The sequence below is a fragment of the Apteryx mantelli genome, chromosome Z (assembly GCF_036417845.1).
Source record: "Apteryx mantelli isolate bAptMan1 chromosome Z, bAptMan1.hap1, whole genome shotgun sequence".
Taxonomy (NCBI): Eukaryota; Metazoa; Chordata; class Aves; order Apterygiformes; family Apterygidae; genus Apteryx; species Apteryx mantelli.
This window is the reverse complement of record NC_090020.1, coordinates 76058832-76086730: the sequence shown is the minus strand read 5'-3', so window position 1 is coordinate 76086730 and position 27899 is coordinate 76058832. Positions and strand designations below refer to the sequence as shown.

At 42.8% G+C, this 27899-nt stretch overlaps 1 protein-coding gene across 1 annotated transcript in view; it reads left to right on the top strand.

Annotated features, from left to right (window-relative positions):
- The window catches only part of LOC106492908 (phospholipid-transporting ATPase ID-like), a 75632-nt gene that overhangs the window by 3711 nt on the left and 44022 nt on the right, over nt 1-27899 (top strand). The window contains exons 2-4 of the mRNA XM_067315338.1: nt 3179-3257; nt 15095-15153; nt 25846-25959. Coding sequence (XP_067171439.1) covers nt 3215-3257; nt 15095-15153; nt 25846-25959 — 216 coding nt within the window. The 5' untranslated portion in view covers nt 3179-3214. The remainder of the gene's footprint in view (nt 1-3178; nt 3258-15094; nt 15154-25845; nt 25960-27899) is intronic.

Here is a 27899-nt window from a genome sequence, read left to right as displayed (position 1 = left end):
ACTTGAGGAACAGGTGAAGGAACTGCAGCGGTCAAAGCAGTCTGCAGTGATCAAAGCAATCGAAGCGACAGCTAGCACTGGTATGAAGTGCCGAGCACCAACAAAGAGGATAACTCCACCACCATTTGCTTAGGTTTGTTTTCATACTTGCAGCAGAAAGACAATGAACTCTCAGGCTGAAAACAAGCACATGGAAGTATTAAGGTGTATTGCCAGAAACTGTGCTATTAGCAGACAGGCACACAAAGAAGCAACAGACTGTGAAAAACTCAGAGATAAGATTGCTAGCTAAAGGAGTATGAGAATGAGATGCATGCATCAAAAACAAACTGGAAAAATAAGATATTTGTAATATTATCAAAATAAAGAGTACACCTTAGCGGGTTAGGCCTTTAGTGTCAAGCCTTTAGTGTCATTATGGGTGCACCCATTGAATACTGACATACTCAAATGACACTGTGATTTTGGCAAGGCAAGAACTGAATTTTGCTTAGAGGATCAGGTCAGCTTTGGAAAGATTTGTAACTCATGGGCTTTAGCTAAGCAAGCTGCTGTGATAAATCTGTGTGATGCAAGTAACATATTTGGAAAGATATCAGTACAAATGGATATGGTAAAGTTATCATCCATGTCTGCCCTAAAATACAGGTTTTCATTGGAATGGTGAGCCTGTAGGAATATTTGTGCTTAATCAAGCTGCCCTTAAAGGTAATTTGAATTTGCTGCTGAGCAAAGATATTCAACAGATGCAATTCTGATCAAATGCACTGAGAAGCTGAAGGAATTAAAGATGCCTTGCGACAAAATAGTGTATTGTTGCAGGTTTTTTATCATACTGCTGTCATGCCAGAAACCAGTGATTAATGTACCACAGTAATTAACAAAACCCAAGTGTCAGAGCTGGAGGAAGTTTCATGTTTTTATTTATGAGAAGCTGATCTTAACTCTATTGTTTGTTTGACTTTATTATTGCTGAAAGAAGGCTTATAACCTCCCTTCTCTCTGCTCTCCCATAAAAATAAACACCCTTTTTTTCCTCTACTGAAATTATGTGCCTTTCAATTAAGTACACAGCTGGGAGAGGTTTAGTAGTTGCAGATAGTCTTTCTGAAGCATTTGGCAAATACAGCAAAGTCCAGAGTTCAGCACTGTACCTGTATCAAATGATTACAACCGACCAACCCTTTGCAATCTTATGCTACATGTGGACTGTGATTATCAGATCTGCAGCTCTTGGTGCTCTAGGAAGAGTCAAAGGTCTTTACCTCTAGGTGTGCAGGGAGCATGTCTCACCCCTCCCACCTGTTTATGAGGAGCTCAGTCCTAGTTAGGAATTTTTTATAAGACATAGGATTAACAATCCCAAAATGATACGGAAGAATATGTTGAAAATTATACAGTAAGGTCAGTTAGGGATGGAAAGTAAAAGAAGTGCTAGCGATATTTTATATTAACCTCAAAAGAACAGCAGGATTGAGAAAGATTTAGGTTGTGACCTTGAGTATTGTAACTTTAAGTGGCTTAACTCCATGGACAGAGGAAACTTTCGGGAGAAGTATTGCCCAAACATTCGTTCTGGTGAGCAGAAACAGTTGGATCTATGTGAGTGACTGAAAAAAGGATCTCTCTCAAGGACAGTGGGCACAGAGGGGTTCCTGAGCACTGCGGTAACTGAGTGCAACTGGTGCATAGCTGGGAGCACTGTGCCTAGGCTGCTGTGGGTCCAGGGCCTCCAGCGGTCAGCAGGTTGGCTGGAGCATTACCAGCTGCTGTTTGCAATATTTCAGGCTCATTGAATTACAGCTGCTGAAAATAGCTCTGCTTTAGCATCTGGGATGAAGAAGATCTGTACAGTAGTGTTCAACCTATGCAATCATTGTAGAGTTTTTCCTCAAGTTTATATTTGTTTTCTGGAAAGAAGTGAAACTCAAGCTTGCACCCGGCACTGACCAATGATGTTGTATCAGGAGTGCACCTAGACAGTGGCATGGGCCATATTCACGCTTGTGAGTTTCTGAAATGTGGTATATTGTCTGCTGTGCTTGTCTCCTTAGCCAGCCTTGCTCGGGCACATGTAGAACATGATTTAAAGTAAGTGGCACTTTAAAATTAAACAGGAGGAGTTGGTATGTTTTTGTATGAGAGACAGTATGAATGTCTGCAAGTTGCTGTGGACTCATTTTGGGTGTTCTTTACCCATAACTTTTAATTTTTCTTCATGAAACATGAGCAGTGACAAAGTACAACAACTTCATTCTATCACTTAGTTACAGTCATCTAGAAAACTTATTTTAGTTAAATCATGATTCCCTCAAACTTCTCTGTTTGGCTCCATTACTCTGTTTAGCAATTAATACAGCATTCCTGTTGATTCAGGCTCTGGGTCAGCCAGGCGTGCAGGGGAATGCTGCCTTTTCCCACTGTTCATGGATCTTCACAACCTGTCAGCACCAACATGACCATTAAATCCTTTAAATAAACAGTGCCATGCTGGGAGCACAGGAAGTTTCATCACCAACAGATTTGATATGATTTTTCTAATGCTCAGTCTCTCTGACTATCAGAACATGTTAAGTGCCTTAAAAGCATTTCAGGTGCCTAGCTTTAGGCTTCTGAGCCAGAAATTTTACAGCCACTAGGGGAAAACTTTTCCTTGGAGCCGTACAAGCTAGTCAGCCTCAAACACTGAGGATACCCAACAGATGGGCAACAGTGTGAGCCAGCACATGTTGAGAACAGGCAGATATACAGGAAGCCAGTGTTTCCCACTGTTTGCTTCTCTTCAGTGAGGCTAGTCTGGCTGTGGGTAGTCACACAGTTCGTTTGTATCTTAAATGCAAGCCCTGTGAGTGTCTTCATCCTTTTCATATAGGGTCAAGGTAGTAGGGAATATTCTTTTTGGCCTCTCCTTCATTGGCCCCTTCTCTGTGCTATGTCAAGAGATGAACAGATCAAAATGTCCAAGGTAAAGTAACCTACACTGAAAGAGTGCAACTTGCAAACCTGAGATGGTTTTATGTTTAAAACTTGCTATGTGAAGAACTGTGGCTGTTGATCATATTGCTTTGGAGCTAGTATCTCCCATTGTAAGGCTGTAAATCATATGTTTGTGTTACATCATGTCATGCTGCGTGAATAGAAACCCCCATTGTGAATTACCTTCTCTCTTGTCTTGCAGAAATTCCATGGAGTTGGACTAAAATAAAGTTTTGGGATGCCTCTATTTGGATTAAAATTTGGAAAGAAGAAATTGAAAGGTGAGTGAGGTCTGGTAATACCATTGTCACTGATGACAACCTAAGGAATGTGAACTCAGCACATGCGCTAGCCCTTGAGGACATGCTTGGGAGCATGTCTTACACCCCCTGAGCAGGTGCAGGAAGACGCATTCTGTTTACTTTCCCTGCGTTTACTGCTACCTCAGGGAAGTGCTGCAGACTGTGTCCTGGTGAACAGGAGAACATTAAAAACAGAACTGTCTGTAAAGTTTGTACTCTATCATAGAACACAACTGGCTTTTTTTGGTGTCCTTTCTACATGGGTATCTTGGAGTGGGGGGAGTGATGCCCAGTGCCCTCTCTCAAGGCAGAAGCAAGTTAGTCTGATGGCTTGCTGCCGTTACTTGATGATGAAAAGTGTTAATGGCAAAGGCCCAGATATTCCCTTTAGTAGAGGCAAGGAGAAGAGGAAAGTAGAGAGGTGCACCCTGAGAGCACCCTGAAAGCTGCAGAAGGGAACACTAGCCCTGGAGTAGAAACCAGGGCCTACACAATTCCTTCCTTGTGAGCTCCATGTGGCATCCTGAGACAGACCCCGAAACAAATGGGTATAGAGATAGGGAACAGCCATTCTCTGCAGCATGATCTTCACCAGATTTTCCAGCAGAAATCCTTGCAGGGAGGGATGCTTGGAGCATATTAATCTACGTTCTGTGGGGAAGCTACTGTGGGTAGGCTGGAGGATAGAAGTGGGGTAAACTGGGTGCTGCTTCAAGAGAGAATGGCATCTCATGCAAACGCCCTGCAATCCAGGGATGTACATGTTGAGTTTGGGGCTCAGCTGCCTCAGACGCCTTGTCCATTTAGCTGGTCTGTGTGATTGGCTCTCCTGCTCCCTCCCAAAAGTTTCAGCCTGATCTCTGTGCTCTGTCTCAGAGCTCTCCTGTGGTTTTTCTCATGCCGGCAGGGAGCTGGTGTCATCAACAGCTTTTTTTATATGAAGAAGAAAGAGCCTAAAGACAGGAGATCCACGTGCTCAAGCCTCATTCAGAAGCCTGTCTATATGGCCTTTACTCATCCATTCATTTAGCCCTGAGAGCGTGTGTATATATATTATATATATTCTGCCAGCAATGATTACTTTCACTGTTCCCCTCACCAGTGTTGTTTATTCCACCCCTCTTGCACACTGCCTCACAGGATGGCCCCCTGAGTCCTGAGAGGGACACAGAAGAGACAAAGGCATCCAAAAGGAGGGCTACTGGTATATACTTAAAGTGGACCAGCTTCCTGCAGCTCCTTACAGTGTTCATCTGTACTGGGGCTTTGCAGCAGGAGTAACTGAGCTGAGTCTAGTATTTTAGCATTTCATCTCCAGGCCCAGGTTGCTATCAAGGTGCCCTGATATCTTTTCAGGAATCCATGTCAGCAGCTTCGGCATTAAAAGGGAAAGTCTTTGACTTTGCCTTTCCAAGGGCTCTTGTTGTTCCTCCCTGTATAAGATGGACACAGAGGTTAGTGCCCTACTCATACTTTGACACGAATTTTCTTTTTCCCCCAACCTGTCTGAGCTCAGAAGACTGAACAGCTTTTTCCCAAGGGTTTATGTTGCAGTTGTGCTGCTGTTTGCCCTTCCTAGTGCAGGGGAGACTGTGTGCCCTGGAGTGAGGACAGGGGCATCTATTTGCTGTTCTGATAGTCCCCAAAGAAGGAGTTGTGTCTTCTCACGGGGAAGAATCTCTGCCAGCTTGAGGTCTCTTTCTCCATCTTGGCTTTGGAGAGGAGATACCCTGTGCTTGTCTGAGTCACTGTCCACCCAGGGCACCTCTGCTTGTAAAGCAGTAGTTGTTCTGATTATCAAAAATACTGTGTTGCTGTATTAGGAAAATTTTGTGTTTTGCCCAGCCCTGTATCTGGACTTTAGTGGAGTAGTGTTCAGTTCCTCTCCAACCAAGTGTCTGAAAGACTCAGAACCTCAGATCTTCCTAGATATAAAGGAACATACTTTTCAGGGAAAGATAATTTATTTTCACATTTTATGTGCTTTGATCACCAGTTCAAAACCAGTGAATTCAGAAAGGAAGAAGTTCAGAGAAGGCTAAGGGAGACTGGGCTGATCAGGGAATGAGGAGTTTCTATAAAAGGAAGCTAAAAAAGTTTTTTTTTCTTTTTTCTTTTTCTTTTTAATTCTTTAGTCTTGCAGCCTAAAAGCCAATGGGGTTATGATTGCTCTTTGCAAACATTTCACTGGAGTACATGCCAGGGATGAAGTGCTATTTTAATAAAACAATTTAGGAGCCTTTGTGCTGGGAGACATATTTAGGCCTGTGCTGCCTCAGAACAGATGAGGTTCCTCTGTGGGGAACACCCAATACACTCTCACTTCCTAGGGGGACAGCACTGCTCTAATTTCCATTCCAAAAACAAAGCTGGACTAAACTTGACATTATACCACTAGCATAGGCCTCGAAAGACACTTATGGGAGAGAATGGATTACCTCAGGTGTAAACTGCTGAAACTGGGATCAGTATTCCTCCCATCAGAATCAGTAACATTTTGCTCATTCTCCCCAGCAAGCCATGGCTGTTTTCTTATAAGCTAGGATGCAAGAAAAATTAGGAGGATTTTTTTCAGGATGGATATAGTTTAACTAGACAAGTAACATGTTCTGAACTTCTTGGAGACGAGAATCAACTTTTTATAGTTTTGTGTTCTTTACACAAGTAGCAGGGATATAATTAAACCTCAGTTTCATAAAACAATAATATGTGATGCCATGTGAGATACTTGCACAAAAACTGTTGAAGGAAACCAGTTCCTAGATGACTAAACCTTAGTGAAGCTGTTCAAGCTGAAATGGGGAAATATGCATGTTTTAGATAAGCAGCAGAACCATTTTTGTGGAAAAGATGTCTGACTGAGATCTTCCATGCTGAGGTTTAACCTGCAAGTAGCATTGCCTAAGCAGAGAAGAATGGGGAGACTTTATGTTCATGTAGCATGTGGGAAAAATTAAGGATCAGGCTGTGACAATGGCTAATAAACACGGAATATTTGTGCTCATTGGCTTGGCCCCATGGCAGCTAAACTCAGCACTGGAACTTCAGACCAAAACAAAAGGATGAAGATGGTTGAGTACCATCTGTGAAATGAACAGCAATAGAGAACAGGGAAATTCCACTACACTAATAACCTGACCCCTAGGTGTGTGCCAGGGAGTGCTTCCAGTTGATGGTTAGAGCCCGTCATTCCTGTAACTTAGTCACCTTAAGCCCAGCCTAGGGACACTGTGAGAGGAAGAGGAAGGCTAGGAACTGAACTCAGGTTTTGAGGAAAGTGAACTGCATTGGGTTTTCCTTGTCACTGCTGGAGACAGCCTGCTCTCCAGGACAGCTGGTTTATGAGCAGCCAAGCTCTGGGCAGAGCTCAGCAGGATCAAGCAGCTCCATACGGAGAAGCCTGACTGGGAGGGTGACAGTGCCTGATCTACAGCCCAAGAGTGGCTCTGCTGACGTAAAGCTTGGCTGGCTTTGGGACTCCCATTCAGATCTAATAGGAAATCTTTTATGACCACAGACACTGGGTATGAAAAATGTATTTATTTTGACATAATTTCCCATGAGGAAAATAACTGTGAATTGAAAAACTTTTCAAAGTTTGTTTCAGAGCTGTATTTATTTTTATGATTTTACATCACTTCCCATCACTGTGTATCACTGTTATTAACAACATGTGCAATTGCATCAAGCTGTTGCATTACCAGCATGCCTAGGAGATACTGTCTTCTAGTAAAGGATATGATATAGTTCGATTAGTACCACCTAGTCACTGTCAGAATAGTTTTTAAAATACAAATAATTTAACTATTATTTCAGCTGTTTTATTTGGCATGTTGATATTTGTCAAAATATGATGAACCACTATTACAGAAAACAGAATACAAGTGATATAAAATTCGAAACCAAATTTGGAAAAATAGAATTTCCAAAATTAAAATTTCCCAACATGAAGAAGAGACAGAATTTCCACTTGGTAAAATGTTTGAAAGCACTCGTTTTCATTCTGAAGTGGACTGAAAACGAGTATGTGAACATGTAGATATTCCTTAAGAAATAATTTGTTGCAAGGCATTTCTGAGACATGGTGAGTTCCACCTAGCTGAGGGTCTGGGCAAGGGACGAGTGAGACATCTTGAGCAGGAGGAAGGGAAGGACAAACCAGGACCAGTGCTATCACAGGAAAAGGGGAAAGGGAGATGTGGGGCAGCCTCTGTCCTTGCCATAAAGACCTAATAAAGAGTATTTTTTGTTTTAAGCTTCTCTAGGACTTTCCAGGACTGTGTCACAGAGGTACTGTTTGGCCACCTGTGTAGTACATGTTGGGCAGAGCTGAGGCGTCCTTTTGGAGCCCTCTTTTCCTCTCACAGTTCTCTCTCTCCTTATGGTGATAATATGAAATGCTGCAGGACCTAATACTGAACTTTATCTTAAAGCTAAATATTTCCTGGACCTGAGGCAGAAATAATGCCAGTTCACTCTCAAAATTTTTTATTTCAGACCTTGCATCTGTTGTATGACAATAGAGATATCTTAGGACATCTCTTGAAGGGGTCCTACATTAGGTGATGCCAGAAAAAAATCATTTTGCATTAATGCCTTGTCCAGGAACATGCAAAATGTTTTACCTGTGTTGTCAAATTCCAGTTGTCATGTAGTGGTTTTTTAGTGCTGACAGTAGGTTTAGCTCTGTAGTAGGCACAAAAGAGACAGTCCTTGACCAAAGAGTTTACCTTCTACAAAAGTATATTTCTTACATTTCATTTCTTCATAAGGAAGGAGGATTCTAGTCCTTTCAGAGGACTCTGTCTTGTTTTTAAGTTATGGGAGGCAAAAAGATGTGATAAGGAAGATCTTCATTTAAGAACAGAAGATCAGGCAGGAGGGAATAGGGCTAAACCTATTTATAGTGGTGTATCCGAATGGTCTTGCCTCAGGATTTTTAAATTAAATCCCTTTTACTCTCAGCATAAACCAGTCTGTGCCAAAGATGAAAATGCAAGTGATTGCCAGAACAAATTATCTCCAGCCACAGCAGCCAGAGAGGCTCCACGGAGGAACGGGCATCTGCCATTTAAAAATGTTTCATAACACGGCGGCCTTGAGAGCCCTTCCTTTGAGTCAATAATAAAAAATACGTTTGTTTACCAGGCACCTGTGCATGTGCGTGCTCTGAGCAGGGCTTGACTGTAATCTTCAGCTTTCCCACTTCCGTCCCACCTGGTTCTTACCTGTCCTTCTGCTGCATACACAGTTCCTGCACCATATCAGACTTTGGCTGCATTTCAAGTCATAGATGGGCTTTGGTTTGGTACTATAGAGCAACTGGCACATTTTAGCACCCTATAGGTTACAGTGTTAGATTGATACACAGGTAATTATGCTACAGTTTTTGTCTGTGTAGATGTTTAACCCCTGTGAGCCTCAGGTCCCTCATATAGCTCGTCTCTTCACCACATATTCTCTGATCTTTATTAAAATTGTAAGCTGTAAAAAACTGTTTGGTAAAGATCCTTTATATATATATATATTTATATATATACACGTCTATGTATAGCACTCACTCAGTGCAGCTCTGACCCCCGCAGGCACTGCTGTATTATAAATTTAAAATCCTATGGTATTGCTGTTATAAAAATTATGCTTGTTGAGTTGAACCCAACTATAGGGACTCTGCCCCAGTACAATACCTGCAAATCAAGAAACTTGTTGCATGGTTCATTTATCACTTATGATTGCAAAATGGAGCAGTTACTGCTCTAATGTGAAGGGAGACTTTAGCTAGTAGGTTGCATAATAACCTCCGTAGGAGTAACAATTTAATTTCCCTAATAAAGTATATAATGACTTGCCCTCTCCCATGGAGTTGTCCTTTGGTGGACACTGTAATTTTCTTTATTTGGGGGTGGGGGACAGAGGTACCAGCACACCATGGCAGATTTCAGTTACTTGCCCACATGGAGTAACAGTCAGGCGCAGACCAGAAATAAGGGACAGTTCTCTGCCTGTGAAGAGGTGGGTGATCTCCTGAGTGCCAGATGCACAGTGGCACTTCTGCCATCACTGAGAGGTGGTGCAGAAAGCTGGATCACACGGCACCTCAACAGCAGATGAGGTGCCTGAAAGTAGGAGCCACAAATGTAGCAGGGAGATGAGACATGGTGGAAGGAGGCTCATCTGTGAAATCTGAAACAAAAATGTGCTGCACGGTGGAGGTCTTGTGAGGCTGGTTATAGCCTGATGGGTGTGGGGGAGGCCTGAATTACTGCTGCCCAAAGGATAGGATTGGGAAGGTCAGATACATGCTCCGGGGAACAGAAGAAGAGTGTTACACAGCCCAGCTTTCACATCTTGGTATTGGTATGCTTTTTTTTTTTCCCCTTCAGGGAAAACTGAATAGATGAGGCCAGCACCCTGGTGCCACTATTTGTAGCTGATTCAGTGCAATTTTTATGCTCTTGAGGTTACTTGTTTAAAGGGTGGGGCAGAGATTTTTGTTGTTGTTGTTGTTGTTGTTGTCTCTACACTATTGTCAGTCTTGGTTGCTCCGGCACTCCCCTAAATGGGTTGTGTTCATTTCATGCATGAGCTTGTATATAACTTGGCAAAACCAAGCAGATCTTAACCTCCTGCTCCTTGGAGCCACAAAACCTAGTATCTGCAAACCTTTTCCAATGGCCTGTTCAAAGCGTTTCTCTTGGCATATGCTCCTTAGCATAAACCAGCAGCAAATTTCCAGGATCTCTGACCAGATCTTGAATCTAACCTTTTGCAGGACTTTTCCATGCAACAGTCCTAATGCAGAAGCCTGGTGGGCTGGCCAGTTACATTTATAGCTGATTTTTGGCATGGATTTAACATTATTCAATCCAGATGTTATTCTGTGGTTTAGCTCCTAAATCTGTCTGCCTGAGAAAACAGCCACTTTCCCAGTGACTTGGTCTCAGTGGTTAGACCAAAAACTGGGCACTAGGCCATATTTGTGTATGCTGAGTTTCCACTGATGAATAATTTAAAATAGTTTTCAGTGGCAGTGAAATGATAACTTGGAGCACAAATCTCATTCCTTCTTTCCAGTGATTTGTGACCACAGTTTGCAGAAGCAGAAGGTTTAATATGAGTTGCTTAGAGGTAAAAGTTTCAAGAATCGGAAAAAAACTCTCATCTGCTAACCCTTCAGTTTTCCCCTCCCTTTTTACTCAGTGCCTCCAGAATTAACAGTGCATGATAAGACATGTGTGCTTGGATCTACAGCCAAAATATTCTGAGCTGTGGTTTCCAGGCATATCTGAGCTAATGGTAGGGTTTCTCTAGCACTTTGTTTATAGCGATTATCCAAGAGGCTTCATTTCTGTCCAAACTGTTACAGAAACAAATAAAAGCGGTGTCTGACCTATCACAGTTGAGAACTGCTTGTTTCAGAAACACAGCAGGAGGGCCTCTGTTCTCTGCTGGTAAAAATAAAACCACTGAGACAGTGCTGCTCTGCGCATGTGGTCAGTGGTGGTTCTCCTTTTGTGTAGCTAGAGGAGAGTTTTGCTTGCTGACCATGTTGGATGAGGCATCCTTTGCAATTTGTTGTGGCTGTTCTTGCTTTAACAAAGGTATTGGCTGTTATTTCCAGTAAGGATAATGAATATCTTGTCATTAGAAAGTGGCCTCAGATCTTGGCCTTTGGGAATGCCACTTCTCAGAAAGCTGATGACCATTAAGAGCTCGGGTCTCCAGAAAGGGAAGAGTCCTGGTGTTCAGGGTGGATTTGCTAGGGCAGGCCAGAGAATTTCCAATCAGTTTTGAACCCAGGTTCACGGCTATGTGGGACCTTCAGGAAATCCTGCTCTTAGGTACCATGTTGATGCTGGTGCACCATTCAGGTGCTTCTTCCGTAGTTGTACAGAGGGGATTGTGTGATGCTGGGCAGCAGCCTGAGAAAGGGGGAAAAATGCTTTGCTTGTCTGAGCTCTTCTGTGTAAGTGCGTGGCATGTTTGAACAGTTCTGCCTCCGCTTTTCGACAGCTGAGAGCAGAGTTGGCTCTCTGTCCCCTGGCCTAGCACGAGCTCTGCTAGTGCATTTCTACAAGCTGATAGATTTTTCAAACTTTTGTCATCTAATCCTATTTACTTTGAAGCCATTTATCATTTTTGTGGATTTTATGCTGGGACTAGACTTGGAGTCCCTGGGGAGAGGACTGGAGTAGCACTTACTGTATAGGAGGAAATCTGTGAGTGTAGGGAAGTTCCGTTTTTAACAAATGACTGTATCTGTTATCTTCTTTGATAATACCAGTTACGCTCAAGAAAATACCTGAAGGGGCATGTAACACAATAGTTAAAGCTCTGCAAGCCCGAACCTCCTGAGCTCTGCTTCTGTTTTTCTTTTGGACACTGGACAAGTTACCCTGATCTCTCTGTACAGTGTTTTACCCATTGTGAAAGAAGAGAAAAATGTGTCTGAGGAAAGCAGTAAAGGAATTAAGCACTCTGAGGGTCTTGAATGAAGCCTCTGTGCTGATCTGAATCACCCAGCCAAGGCAGATGGGAACTGATTTGAAAATGTCTGACTAGATGTGCCTGAAAAAAAGGGAAAGCACATTCACCTGCTAACACAGTAAGAGGGTTTTAAGTAAGTAATTAGAAGACCTGATGACAACAGCCTACAGGCAGACATTAAAAGACAAATGGTGATCTGGAAAGGGTCTTAAAAATTAGGGATGCAGTGTTATTTATAGGGTTACTGGAGGAAAAGGAGGAAGGATAGCAGTTCAATACATTAAATAGCTTAGATGTTAGCTAATGCAAGAGTGGATAAACAGGAAGAACTAGATGTCTTAATAAATCATTTAATAGGTATAACAGACGCGATGGGCTAATTCATGAGGCCTTAATTAAATATATTAATATAAATTTTATATTAATTTATTAATATATTATATTAATTTAATTAATTTTTATTAATATAAAGGAACAGAGCTTATTAATGTAAAAGAACAGAGCTTATTCTGGAAAGGGAAGAGATGTTTTCCTTGTATGTTCATGTGCTCTGATATCCAGCGTGTAGAAAGAAACGAACAAAATAGCAGATCTCTGAATAGTGATACAAGGGTGAAGAACATAAACATATCAAACCAGGAAGGACAGTCTTTTGTGAACAATTAGTATGGTTATCTGAAATACAGGGCACGGTGGTAACAGAGAATTCTAACTATGCAGACATACAGTTGGAAAGGAACGTACGGGAACATGATCTGTTCAGCCTGTTCTTGGAGTGAGTTGGTACAACCCTTCCATACAGAGGTGGACAGTTTTTTGGAACTAGAGAGATGAAGTCGCAGTATGATATTTAGGAGAGGAAAAACTGACAACAGGGAAGTGTTTAAAATGGACTTCAAGAAGGAAATCTCAGTAAATATGGAGAACTAGTAACTAATATCTCATGGGAATCTGGGGTGGGGAGGGAATTATTAAGTAGAGCTGTCATTTCCTTAAATCAATTATATAAAGGGCATAAGTGCAAGCTATCATGTTGCAGAGAAAGCTTTGGAAGGGTGAATAAAGCAGCTAAATCATAAGCTCTTCATTCACCTCAGACAGAAGAAGGATGCCAATAGAAGTTGCACAGCAGGCTGCTTTATCCAGGACAAACTGTGTGGCAAAGGCACAAAGTGATAAAAAGCTATCAAGGACATAGAGGGCAATAAAAGTTGTTCTGTAACCATTGGGTTCTCTAGGGTACTGTAACCCTTCTATTAAGAGGCAGATCAATGAAGATTTATGTCTGCTACTCAGTGAAAAAAGCTCAGCAAATAATGTGAAGAAGTCTGCTCTTTTTTTTTTTTTTTTTGCTTTAGTCAGACATCTAACACATTTCTTGCCAACAGTGGAGGGGGGAGAGAGATTTTTGCCTGGAATAGAGAAAAAACAGGTCATTTAGGTAAGGTAGATGTTTTCCATTGGTTTCACTGGGCAAAGTTAATTGTGTACTAAAAGAGAACTGCCTGGAGCAATATTGTCTTTGGGAGTTTTTGGAGCACAGAGAGGCAAAGTTCAGAAGACTGGGAAAAGAGCAAAAGAGCTTTCTAGGACATCTATCTTGAAACAGAGGGAAAAGAAGAAAACGGTGCAATTTTAGATGTATTGGCTTTGCTTCTTGGATAAATGTTGAAACAATCAAACAAACCACTTCAAAGTAGTTGGGGAGGGAAGAGATGATTAACAGTCAGCAGTTCAGAAAAACTCCATTAAGCCAAAATTAATTCTGTATTAGTGGCAGGCCTGAGGGCTAGGGAAGAAGTCATAGACAGCTGTCATGTATCTTGAGAGACATGCTCAGGATAAAATCGCCACAGAGTGAGTGCCAAACTTTTCAGAAAAAATACACTGACAATTGTTATCAACGATTCATTATCATCAAACTCGCGGGATTCATCAGGGATGTATCCTAGATCTGGCATTCAGTATTTTCTCTTCCAACTTGGCTGGCAGAATAAAGAACACATTTATTAAATCTGCAAATGGTACAACCCTGGCAGGAATTACAAGCACACTGAAAGATAGTAACTACAAGCATACTAAAAGATGGGATTAGAATTGGCTAGTTGGAGAAATAGTCCGAAAAAAATTGGATGCAGTTCAGTAAGGGCAAATGTAAGATTTGCATATCCTGATGAGGCATTGGCTCTGCCAAAAAGGATGTGAGTATGTATTGGATCATATTCTGGAACACTGTCAGCTGATTCCTAGTGGTGCAAAAGGATATTATTTTAAATTATTTATAAGTGAATTCCAAGTAAAATATGTATTGCCTGCAAGATAGATGGAGTGCCCCTTATGCTCTGGTCAGCTTTGGTAAGGCTTCAGCTGCTAACTAAGACCCAGTTTGGGCGCTGTGCTTCCAGAATGAGGTAAACTAACTGGGAAGCCCACTGGAGAGTAGCAAGAGTGATGCCAGTCTGACTTACTGATCCATAAGAAGCAACTGAACAAACTGGAGTTGTTTAGCCTAGGGAAGAATAAGGCATAACAGCCTTCAAATATGTAATAAATTAATCTGTGCTCTGTGTCCTTGGCAAGTAGCACAAGGAACTGAAACCTAAGGGAGAACAGAAGAACATTTTTGATCATCCTAGGTCAATTGAATTGAATAATGAGTTTTATGTTAGAGAATGAGAAAAAGCTTCCCCATGGTAAGGACACTGCAGTCCTGGAATAGACAGAAGAATAGTCCTCACTGGAACTTGCTAGGACATTTATTGAGACTGACAGACATGACCCTGCCTTGAGGTAGAGGATAGATTTGATGACCTCCTGAAATCCCTTCTGGTGGTCTTGGATTTTGTGCTTGTTGTGGTGGTGATGTCCTGTCTGTGGGACGATGCTAGGACATACATATGTTTTTGATGAACGGCACTAACAGTAGGTTCATGGCAACAGAGAGACTTCAGGGGAAGAGGTGGAACAGGGCAGGGTTTCAAGCACCACTAGTTAAGTGATAATTCTTGCCCAGGAGAACTAATAGAACAGGTGAGTGACCTGCTAAAGCAGTGCTGCCATTGCAGCGAAGCGCGCGTGGGGGAGAGCTGGAGTACTATTACTATCGTAATAGTTCACAGTGCTGCCCTGTCAGTGCCGCCAGCCTCTTCAGTCCCCTTGAGTGGGGCATTTAGCACAGAGCACAGATTATCCATGATAGTACCTCTGAGCAGATCTTCTTTCTTCTGCTGCTGCTTCATTCCTGTCTATGTGGATTTTGCTTATCTTCAAAAGTGCGTATCATCAGCTCTTCCTCTGCCGAAGTCTGATGTGTTTCTTCTTCTTTACAGAGGAAGAGAGACAACTTCAAGCAAACAACCGGGACTTCAATCTACAGTTTGAATATGCTGTAAGTAACCAGCATACATTGTTTAATGCAGTTGTAATCACAGATGTGGTCACATCTGCTTCATGTCTTCACACTGTGAGGATCTTTCCCTTCATGTTCATTTTGTTGTTTCAACTGTTTCACATCAGTACATGCTAGCTATGACTCTGCAAACAAAGGGCTTAAGTCTACACTTTATGAAGAAGATTAATTCCCTGGGCTTCACAGAAAGACCTGGACTACGCATGTTGCTGTATCCTGTGAAAAGACAACGGGAACTCTGCCAGAGGGCACGTCAGAGAGATGCTTCATTACTGAACCAGGCATAGGGAGATCTGTCTTTGGAGTCAGCCCTGCAAATGGGCAATTGAAAGAGATCTAATTCTGGAAGAGCATAACAGAGTAACTTTACACACTTCCAGAAAATTATGCGAGTCAAAGTGTTTGCAGGATCAGGCTCCAAGGCCTTTCAAAAACGGAACCTGGCTGGAAATTTTCTGTTGAAAATGTGGCTCCATTTAAAGTAAAACATGAAAGGAAATGTGTCAGTTCCTCAGCTTTTGCAGTGAAATCCTCTCTGGCAGGAAGATTTTGAATCTGGCCTTCATGGCTTCCTGCCAGCTTTTATTTCCAGCTCCTTAACAACCTACTTGGGTTCACACTGTGCCATGAAATCCATGACTCCAATAAGCACCATTACACAGTCTGGCTGTGACCCAGGTCTACCAAACCCTGATGCCAGGCAGCCCTGTAGATAAATTGATTTCTGAAGCTTGGGGACCATTTGCTGAAGCTGTGCATGCAGGAGAGTCAGCTCAGCTGGTAGGCCTGTGCTTCTTGGCTGTAAGGTAATCTCTCTGTTGGGGCTATCCTGAAGCTATATTCTTTTGAAGCCTTTGCAGCTGCCAACTGATATTGAAATGAATATTGTGAATTTTTGTCCTGTGCATCTCTGAATTCCAATGGCGAAACTCATCCTTCAGTGTTACTCCGGAGCTCCTTTGAATTATTTTGTTTTAGGAACATCAGAAGTGATTTTTAGATTTCAGGACTGGAACAACCCAAAATTTCAGAACATTTTAATTTTTCATGAGGTAGAAGTTCACACTTGCCACCAGTTTTGACTATAGGTCTTATTATAGCTGATCTGTTGGCAAAGTGAACTGAATGTTTTTCGGTGGTCACCTCCATGAACCATCCTGCACATGTTAGAGACTTCCTAGGTATGGAGCTGCTGCACATATACTGAATATGAAACACATTGTAGGTAATACATGTAAAGGGCTGTGCACCACGAATACCTTGTCAGGCCTGGTGATTTGAGACTGAGAAAGTGCATTTAATTTGCACAGAGCCTGCCAGTACAGCAAGGGGGTCAGCATTGCCAGTATGCATGGCTTTATGTTCTTTGATTGGATGTTGCAATGCAGAGTATGTACAGAAGTGGGGCAGCGAGGCAGGAGGGAGAGGTACAATGATCTCAGGGCACAGAGGGAGAGCAAGAAACTATTCCCGTTCTGAGTCTATTTCTGTGAAAAGCCATCCATAAAACAGATTTTGCATGTCACTGCTTCTTGCCCAGGGATTTGCAAATAACCAAAGTCAAGGAGAGGGCGCTGAGAGCTCTGAAGGGTTTCCACAAAAGTCCGTTGGTTAGGTGTGGAAGTGCAGGCAGCCAAACAGCCAGCTCAGTATAGTCTGTTAAAACTTGGCAGTGAGTTTCTGTTAACCAGCCCCTCATGTTAGTCAGTTATGGCTCATGATTTCTGGAGCACAGTGTAAATCAAGGCTTGGAAATTCTAGAAAACTGTCTAGAAAAAGACAAATCTTGAGGTGGTGTCAGAGTGGGGTGGTTCTAAAAAAACATCCTTAAGTGATGATGCAAGCACTCTCCTGGGCTGCTTATTTCCAACAAGTCCTGATAACTCAGGTCACATTTATTAAATCCCCACTGCAATGGTGCATGAAAAGGAACTAACCTTGCTTAAAATTACTTAAGACCACACGTTATAGATTGTTGGATACATCTGGAAATGCCCAAAAGGGAGATCCTCCTTCCCCCTTCCCATCAACATAGGCACGATGCTCCTGAAAGTTGGCTCTACTTGTGCCTTAGTCTGCTGGAAGGGTGAAATCTGGGCCCCTTCCTCACTTTCATATTTGTCCAAACACTGTGAGGTTGCACTGCTAAGCACTAGGATGTGGTCCAGTGGGACTGAAACTATACTGACACCATACTCTGCCCTGGGCTGCCAAAGCACAGCAGCTATTAGGGTCAGTTTGCTCTCAGTGTGCTGGCATTTTCTGGGCAGAGTAATTTCTGTCTCCTGCAGCTGCAGTCCTCCCTGCCCAAGACATCTTCTCACCTGTATCTATTTAATTTGACCTGTGTAGGGGGAACAGAAGAGTTCAGATTGTCTATGCTTTATTGTGATACTCAGGTCTTCAGGCCAGGGGAATCTGTCTGCATGGACAGCTGCACAGGTGACTGGAGTCTTCTTTATAGCAGCCAGGAGGAGAACAGCTGTCATTCAGCTCTTGGTCCCACAACGGGGAGATCAGTCCTAGTCTGAGTGCCTGAGAGTCTTGTTCCAAGGCAGGATTGTCCTCTTGTCCCAGGAAGTTTGCACTATATAGTTATTCCAGCCAGATAAAAGGGACATAAGGCAGAAACTGGAAGGAAACACAGCAATATAATAGAGCTTAGAAAGTGTTTTAGACAATGTAAACCACAGGGGTGAGATTCACTTTACTCGGTAATTTAAGGCCTTGTTAGCTGTAAAACCTATAGAACAGGTTCTTGTAACAAAGGTAGCCGAGAGGGTAAATGTTTCTTCAGGGTGAAGCTGTTGTTGAGAAAGGCCAATAAGAAGAAGAAAGGAAAATGCAAATAGAAGTGTAGTGGATTGCCTTACTACTGCCACCAGGCCGTATGTCACAGCTGGTGTACAGGTTTGAGCCTTTCACTAAAAAGAGAGTTTCTTTTATGTTGGCATAGATCAAAGGTGCAGAAATGCTTTGTCCTTGTTTAGGCTCAGTGAGAACAGGGAAGTGGGAGCATACAATCAGAGGTAGATGTGTTGCCCTGAGTAGTTTGTGGTTATCTTTCCTTCATGGTGCAAAGTCTACAGGATATTTGAAAATGAAGAAGGGAGGAGCTGAGAAAATCTATTGTATGTGGAGTGTAACATCGTTCTGGCAGTTGCAGAAAGTTCACCTTCCTGATATGAAGCAAGACTCTGGAATATTCTCAAACCAGCTTTGCAGAAACATGATGCCACACTGTGAAAAGTGGTGTCTGCTAGTTCACGTAAGGGAATGTTCAGATCCATCACACTTGGGCTTGTGGAAGACTTCAGAAGGCAAATTCCCTTCCAGAGTTTGTCAGAACACAACACGAGAGGTCAAGCTACAGTGTGTCACTATGATACTGCTCCAGCCACTGAAAGCTGAGTAGTGGCAGGACAGGAGGGTTAGACAGTGTGTGGGAAGCTGGGCTGGTGAGGTAAGAAGAGGACAGGAGTTGCTCACAGTGGAAATCCTCTTAACACAGAGGCCTCAAGGGGAGGCAGCAGTTCTCAGAGGGAGAGCTGAAGCCTGTCCCCATGGACAGAATGCTATGAAATGTGTCATACAGATCGATGGAAGATTGGGGTGGTCTCTGCCATCTGTGTGAATGGAGACAGCGCAGACTGAGAACAGGAGAAAGGAAATGTTTCTTATCTGAAGAAGCACAATGCCTCTTACACATGTCTTCTGACAATTTTTGCTGTGATTAAGGAACGGGAGGTGCCTGTGATTAAGGGCAGTAACTCCGAGTGATCCTCTGGGAGCTCTTTGATAGGTCAGGATTTAGTTGGACTTACTGTGAAGGCATTAGTGTATGCTGAAACTGGAGCTCTCAGACTGGTCCAGCCCCAAACATCCTTGGCTTTACTCTGCACAGCAAGAATGCAGTAGCTTAGAGAAATAAATTCGATCTTAAAGCAAAGTGCTGTGCAGTTAACTGGAAGGACTGAGTATGAAGGTTTGTGCTACTCACCAGCCCCCAAGAGTACTTAGTGATGAGTCAGAAACCAAGTGTGAGTGAGTGACATGTGCAAAGGCACTTAATTCAGCACAAAAATGGATTCAATATTGGTCTGTAAAAATGAAAGGTCAAGTCCAAATCCTGTGTTTATTCACACTGCAGACAGGCAGATTCTCCCTGACTTCAATAAGAGATTTATCTGTGTAAAGATTGAAAGAAAGTGGAAAGCAGGGTGCCATATGTGGTCCACTGAGATTTAAGGAGTTTAATTAAGATTCTTATGTGAGGCAATTCAGTGTGGCCACACTGTCCCCAAAACAGCTGCAGTGGCAACTGCTCTAGTGTGGATCCACCATGATGGTCCACGTCTGCACCTCTCTGTCTACAGACACTCTGGAGAAGGAAATCTCTTTTGAAGATTTTTCATGTTTTCTCTGATTCAAATTCTCTGTTATTTCTTCATTTTCATGGTGGAATTCAGCACAGCTGCACTGGGACGTCACAAAGGGCTGCAAAAACAACTTTGAAATTGGCTTTCAGACAATAGGAGAGGAAATGCAGGGCCCATGAGTCAAAGACAAATTTCATCTTGGATCAGGATCTAGGGTCAAACTAGCATCCTTTCTGCAGGGCCAGAAGTGAGGGGGCTGCTTGGACTCTGTTTGTATTTTCCTTGGTCACCTGATAAATTCTCTAGTGAAATAGGAGGGATTCATATAACTTTCTATGACTGATACTGCCCTGGGCTAGAGCAGCAGCTGGGATCTCATCTCTCTGAAATAATGAGAGCAAGGAGCTCAGACAGTGGGCTCAGACTCAACTCCATTTCCTGTACTCTGATTGAAAAGGATGCCTGGTGGGTCATCCTCCAAGACCCTTGTCAGTGCGGTTGATGGCAGCAATCTGATCCCATACTGAACCTGCAAATGCTTCCCAGTGTTCTTCACGTCCAAGGCTGAAGGGAATATTGTCTAATCATGTGAAAAGTGGTCTGAGTAACTCCTGAACAAATAGCTAGAGCAGCAACCTGTGGTGCTCTTTCTATATCTAGGGAGGCGTTACCTGGAGCAATCCAAAGAGCAGGTGCACTGGGGAAGCACTGTCAGAGAGCAGCAAGGGCAGGGCTGCTGCATGAGAGGGGACAAGCTGGGAGCTGAGGATGACTCCAGTGCAGGTAGTGCCCTCAATGACCAGTGCACAGTCCTGCAGCATCTGATCAGGGTGAGCAGGGCAGGTGGCTGGTGGCAGGGTCCATCCTGACAGTCTCAGGCAAGGGGAGGTGATGAACGATGTCCAGGGTCCATTCAGGGAGTCCAGTCAGGAGCAGCAGGAAATGGGGCTAGAGGCAGGGCTGAAGAGAAGATACCGGCAGCATAGGTCTGAGGTCCATCCAGGAAACAAGGACAGACAGATCCAGAGACAGGCACACTAATGACAAAGTTCAGGCAAGGACTGAAGGCCCAGGCCTGAGCTTAAATGGAGCTCCTTGGCCATGGGCAGGGGTGTGGGTGAAGCACCCAGGTGAGCTTAGGGCAGTTAAGGCCTGTTAGTGCCCTCAGGACCCTGAAAGACACAGAAAGGCTGAGTTGTCCCAGGCATGGAGTGCAGTGAAGTCCATGGACTCTCACTGGACCAAGCCCTTGGCTCTTCATTTTAGTTCAATCCTTATGCAGACAAAACTACTGCACTGGTTGGGAGCCTGCTCGTGTGAAAATTTAGTGACCAGGGGATCATGGATTGGTATTTGCCTTCTCTATATCATTCAGCAGTGTTCTACCCTTAACTTCTGTTCAGGTACTGAACTAAGCTGGAGGAGAAGGCAGTGTAGTTAAAGCAGATAGCCAGGAGACAAGGCTTTTAGATCCTGTTCTTGGCCTGTCTGAGAGTGATGATGTGACATCAGGCAAGTGATGCCACCCCCTTCTACCTCCATGCATTCCTCTGCACCAGTAGGGTAAGGATACTCACCGCAGGGGTGACACACTGATTAACAGTTCTGTAATGGGGTGACTCCATCTGAAAGGAATAGCGTAGGAAATCAATCCCAGTGAATATATTTTCCTAGAGATTTTCCTGGAATACCCGATGTATGATTATATTCTGGAATTCTTTATGTTATTGCTGCCAAGAGGCAGAGGGGGTCAAAGGGTTATATGTGTAACAAATTCCCAAAGCTGTTAATGCAAAAAAAAAAAAGAAAAAAAAAGAAGAGGAGTGTGGGTTGCATATGAATCTTTCCATTGCTGGTGTTAGGCCAGCCTTTTACTTCTGGGGATGAGGATGAAATCTTTACAGGGACCAGATGAACCCCCATTGACTTCCTATGGGCTTTTCTCACTCTTCTCTTGAATTGGGGCTGTAGTCAAACAAGATTGTTCTGCATATGGCAGTTGCATGCTTTCAAATTGCACTGCTGCAGTTAAACAAAATGTCATTGAATTGAGCTCCAGCGTTTACCTTCCAAAGCTTTATCAAAGCACCTGGGAAGGCTGTTTCTGTTTCTCAGCTGCTTCACTGGTTTGTACCTTATGCTGTGTTGGCACCAGTGCAAATGGCAGGTGTCATGGCACAACACCTCCTTGCGGGACAGCCAAGCTTGCTGTAAAGGTTTGCTTTGAGACAGTTTGTCCAGCTGTGAGAAACTAATGTCGCTGATCCGGGAATATGAATTCAGATGGGCAACTGCTCTCCTACCTGCCATACCCTGTCCTGTCTGAGTATCACCCTTTAGCCCCTGTAACCTGACCACAAAGGCAGCAGTGTCTCATGTATCTAGTGGCTTTTACGGTGAGGAGATTGTTTGTTCAAGGAACAAAGGTAGGAGCCATCTGCTGAGCGTTTGCCTGTGGTCTGACGTCACAGGCAGGATTCTGAAAACACCCCCGAAGTAACAGCTCATCAGTCAGATCTGGACTTGTTTCACTGTGGTGCTATAAGCACTATTCTTGGGGACAGCATTTCAGTGGAGTCACACTTCCAGGAGGTGTGAATCTAGTCCCTGAAAAGAGCAGATTAGAATAATCCATCACCCACAGACAATGTTGTTCTCATCAAACTTTGCATCTGTAGATCTTGAAACCGAAGGTGGGTAACCACTGTTGTTCCTACTGCTTAGGGGAACAGGCACACACAGAAGGTCTGTCCAGGATCACAGAGGAAGTCTGGGGCAGAACCGGGAATAAATGTAAAGTTCCTGATTCCCATCTTTGTATGTGGCTCAGAGGGCTGCTTTTCTTGGAAGTTTAATTTTTATAATTCTGTAGGAGAATGAGAAGCTCCTGTAAGTCCTCGTAATACTTAATCGCTTCTTCCAAGATTTTTCCTCTCCATCACTTTTCTCACATGGATGTCTCCCCCACCGAAGACAGAGCACAGGGGAGGTAAGGAGGATGCTGCATTAGAGGCATTACTTGTAAAATGATGCCTGTGTATGGACTGTTTAACACACTGCAGTACTGAGGTTTCCTTAGTACCCCTCCCATCCCAGAATAAGGTTCTTGTACAGCTGTAAATGAATGAAAGGACAGGGTGGTGCTAGGCATCATGAAATGGGATAAAATCAAGAGCAAAAGCCGGCTGAGGTTTCCCTCTAGTCAACCGAGAGCCTGGGCTGTCAGAGCACACAACCCCAGTGTATTGCACAAAAACAGAAATCATTTCTTACAGAGAGCTTCAACCGTATCCTTGAAATGGGAATTCAGAGCCTTGAAGTGGAAAGACTGAAGTTTCCCTAGATTGTTTTTATCATTTAATATTTATATTCCCATAGCCCCTAAGGGCCAACAAGTTTACTTGTTGAATTATAAATTTGCATACTGATTATGGGTAATTTTTTTCCTTTGGTGCTTAGTTTTAATTATAGATTCTGTAACAGTCAGGCAATTGGCTATGATACTACCTACCCTCATCCTGTTCTCTGTAGTGTCCCAGTATCCCAAAAGACAGAGTGTGACAAACAATATCATGATCTTGAACTACTATGCAGAAAATGCTGGATGGCCTGATCCTTGTTAAGCATTTGGAAGCTGTTATGTTTGGGGTTTTTAACATGCTTAATGGCAATAGGAAACAAAATGAATGACTCTGGTTCATTCAGTGGTTTTCTTGACGTAATTAATGGTCAGAAATAGAAGGCAGGAATTGAAATAAACCACTCCCTTTCTTTTCCTATCCACCTCTGAGATTTTGCAGACAAAGTCCTTTAAACTTTATGTGAATGTTTACAGAGTAGTTTTTCTCACATTGTATGTGACTGTCTCCAAAATCTGGTGACGTGTGAAGGTCAAGTCCCCTGTACATACTTTTTCCTGTAGCTACTGTCTTCTCCTTTTAAAATAAGTGACAGTGATATTTTTCTTCATATTAGCAGGGAAGAAGCCTCTTTAGATCCAGGTTTTATTAAAAAATCTGCCATTTTGGGTTTACAGAGAATGCTGCTGTTTCATTGCTTGTGTTTTAGCAGTGTCTGTGGAGCCTGTGGGCAGCACATATTAGGAACTTTGAAATAAACCAAATTTAAAAATGTGTGGTGACATTTGCTAACATTTAGATCACAGGCAGAGTTAACCACACCCAGAGATGGATACATGATGCCAAGACACAGGCAACATTGCCTAAATCATGATCACTGATAAACATCTCTTCTTTGCTGGAGTGCGGTCAACTGGAGGATTTGGTTAGCACTTCCGTGAAGGGAGTTTCCATTTCTGCTCTCTTAGAGACTTACTGACTGGCTTGTACAAAAGGATAATACATCAAATTAATGCTGAAGACTGTTGTACTTTGTGTCTGGACACAGCCAGGAATCCAGTAACTGCCTGAAATGGAATAGCTTCCCCCATGCAGGCCTTATGGTGGTCATGTTGAGTAATTGGTTGAATTGCTTAAATAATTGGTTTAATGACAGAAACAGGCTGATGTGAGTCAGCTTATGAGTAGAGATCCTGGACTAATGCATGGACTGGAAGTGGTCTGTAGTTCATATTTACTAGCTTGTGTGTTCAGAGGAGTTCAGATCCATCCCAGCTTACCAATATCTAAAGGTTATTACAATACTGCAGTCACCACTTGCTATCTATTGCTAATCTATTACTGGATAGAAATGCACTGTGCAGTATCTGCCTTCCTCTGCTGTCACACCTTAGATTCCCATGAGAGGGCTAAATGGACCTTTCTGGAGAGCTTCTCTGGGGTAAATTTAGATGTGCTGGCAACAGCTTGCATACACATTTCCGTGACTAAACATGGATGAGTGCTTGATAAACTTCATACAAAAAGAAAATCCAGTACACCTGAATAGTGAGGGGGAGGAAAGTAGCTGCTGTTCCACTGGAGCACTGGGAAAAGTATGTATCAAAACATGTCCTCAGGCCAAGGAAGAAACCTGTGGGTCACATTTGCCTGTCCAGCTGTGCATAGCTCTTTTTGTCCTTGGAGTCAGGACTCTGTGCTCATACTATGCCTCCATCTTTGCTCATTGGATCCCTTTGTACTTTGTTATGCCCTCAAGACTTTGTATTTTAACAGTCCTCCAGACTCAGGCCTATTGATATTCCAACTGAGTGTCAGATTTGATAACAGTAAATCTCTGGGGTGTTGCTAGACCCTCAGTCCAGGGTCCCATGTTGTTGCTACAGCCCCGAACACAGTGAAATCTTTGGTATGGACCACTCTGGAAAAAATAATACAGAAACAGCAGTTGCTGCTGCTTTGGCTACCGTACTGCTGAGAGGCACAGAGAGATGTGGGCTGCTCCAGGAGCTGGGTGTAGCCAGCTACAAAGAGCACTACAAAGTGGAGGCAGATCTGAGCTAAAACTAGCTGGTGGACTCAGTAGGATGGATTGAGCCTGTTCCTCGAGTGGATAGAATTGTATCAGAATGCCATGAGTTTTGCGGAAGAAAATGCTCAGACTTGTAATACCTATCTTTGGTCTTTCTTCTCTGGTTTGAAGAAGACAGAAGGGGGAGTAGCTATTGCTTGTGGCTGGAGGGGCTGCCTGCAATTCAAAAAGGAAAGTAGAAATAGGGAACAAAGTTGCAGCTTGCCTACAGAAATGTTGAGTTCTTGTATTAGTGGCTCTTTGCACAACACTGCATTCAAGTGATCTTTATGGAATAGAAACAAGCAGCCTCTTCAAGTTGCTGGGTGAGAAGCTGCTGAATCATCTAAAAGCTTTAAGATAAGATTCAGCTCCTAGGCAGACCTGTAGCTCCTATGAGGTTGTCTGGCTGAATGGTGCTTAGAAGCCTCAGGAGAAGTTACGGATAACTGACACAGCATGCATTTTCTAACGCTGCTTTGTCGATGCTAACAACAAAACGGTAACATCTGAGTTGTGTTCTGGCTACAGTTTTTAATTCTTTTTGTGTATTTCATAAGTGGAAAGAATAATAAAAGGAAAATATGTCTCTGGGTGTGAGTGAATATATGTACCTGTCCCTATCTGGAATTGCACTGGCATGAACTGAGCATCAGGTTTTCACCAATTCCATGAGGAATTCTGTCTGTTTATCCAAACTCAGCATGACTGTATTGGGGAAAGGAAATGTTTTTTGAGCTGCTGCTGGAAACAATGCTATTGCTAAATATAAGCAAGTAAAAACACAGTTGAAATGGGTTGTGCTGTAATTTTTGTTTCCTGTTTTACCAGTCCTATTTTTTTTGCCTTTCTTTCCCTACAGAGCAATTCAATTAAAACATCGAAATACAACTTCTTCACTTTCCTGCCTCTCAACCTGTTTGAACAGTTTCAGCGAATAGCCAATGCTTACTTTCTTTTCTTGCTGATTTTGCAGGTATGAATTCACTGTGCTGTTTCTAAAAGATTGTGTTGTCTGTTATCAAAGTCTGGCTATGTATTGCTAATTGTAATAAAGTGCAAGTTATATGCCTGTTAGGGATTAGCATCTTAGCAAAGCCTTAAAGTAGACAGAAAGTAGGGCAGAAAAAGCAATTTCCTCTCTTACCTTTGAATATGATAGTTTGAACTAAGTGAAGAAAAAATTTAATTAAAATTTTCAACAAGTTGCGTACATTTTTCATGCCTGTCCCTGTCCTACTACTCCTTTGTGTCTACATCTGAGTGCTCCTGGCTGTCCTTGACTTTGTGCTAGTAATTCCTTCTGTAGTACAAAAGGAAGTTGTCTTTTATCCAAATGTTTAAATGCAAATTCTTTGTGTTCCACTGACTGCCTCATAGAAAATAGCATGAAGAAGAACAAATTTCCCTGGAAAGGAAGGAGTTAACAGCAGGAAGGCTGTCGGTTGCAGCTAGTTTGCATAGAGCTGAGTATTGCTGCTCTCTGCTCGGCAGGGCAAGGAAGGTCTCTAACATGGAGCATGTCAAACAGTGGCAATGCTATTGAACCCTGTGGCTCATAATGGCACTGAGTTGCACTTTGCCCAGTGCTTTTGATAATACTACTATTTCTGAAAGCTGAGCATATTGGAGAAATTGATATCAGTATTTCTGCCCTTTTGAACTTTGCTAGAATCTGGATAAAAGCTGTGCACTTTGTCATTTCTGAGTCATATTGGAATACATGTTATCAAAAAAATGGTCTAATTTTTATCATACGGCAAGTATAATATTTTAAATTTGATCATTTCAGTGCAAACAAGTTTCCAAAAGGGCCTTTTCCAAACAATCTTTTTCTCTCGTAGCTCAAAAATGTGTAGGCAAGATTTTGTTAAGGCTGGAGCAAACTATACACAATCTTCTTTGCTTATTTACAGAGACCAAATTTGGGAAATTTCAGCCCGCATGTATATTTTCCAAGAAACTAGTTTATAGTAAAAAAATGCATTTTCAGCTAAGCTGGCAGCACTGTTCCTGTGTTGTACTGCACTCTAGCTGTTTGTCTGTCAAATTTAGAGTATTTCAAGCTATTAAATTCCTCAGCTGTTTCTTTTGCTGAACCATTTTTGAAGTGATTGTATATAAAAATGTATAGCTTTTCTGCTTTGTTTATCAAAGTAGGCTAGGGTGGGTAGCTATTATTAGTCTTTTATCATATTACCCCATTTAAATTTGTCCCTTGTCTGCCCACTCGCTCCATCCCTGTAGCATTGAAAGTATCTCTACCTGCATCAGGAATGGCTTTGATGGGCTGGCTGTGGGGACTCTGCCTCCCCACTCCATTGGCACGGCCCAGTAGGACATGTGTCTTCCCAGTTAGGGGACAAGATAGCAGTTATGTGGCTATGCACCCTCCACAGCTGAATGGAGCTGGACTTGACTCTACACATCATTCCTCCTGACTGGATTTGGTGGTGCTTGTAGGATCTTGGTCATGACAGTGCAGCAGAAGGAGTGATCCCAAAGAGCAGCTCCCCATCCTTAAGAACGCAGCTGCTTTAGTAGCAAATATGTCACTTCAGTCATTCTCATGGAGCTGATGCTCCCCAAATCCATTCTAATGGACATGATGATGCTGGAGTCGCATTGCTTCCATCATTAGTGCTGGTCTTCTAGAGGAAGGGGGCAACTATGCTGGGGTAAGGCATCTTTGTATCAGTGACAGTGAAAGGGCTTTGACCAGCAGTCACTTTCAATTCTCAGGTCCTCACACTAGCAAAAATGTGGGAAACAAAAATGGCTCTGTTGATCTAGTAAGGGCAAGGTCAGCCCTGGCAACAGCTGTCTGTTGTTTATTGACATGAAGTTTACTTCAGCAAAATACCAAGAGTTACTGAAACAAAAATAGAAGCATTTGAAGGTTCTGCACAGCAGGCC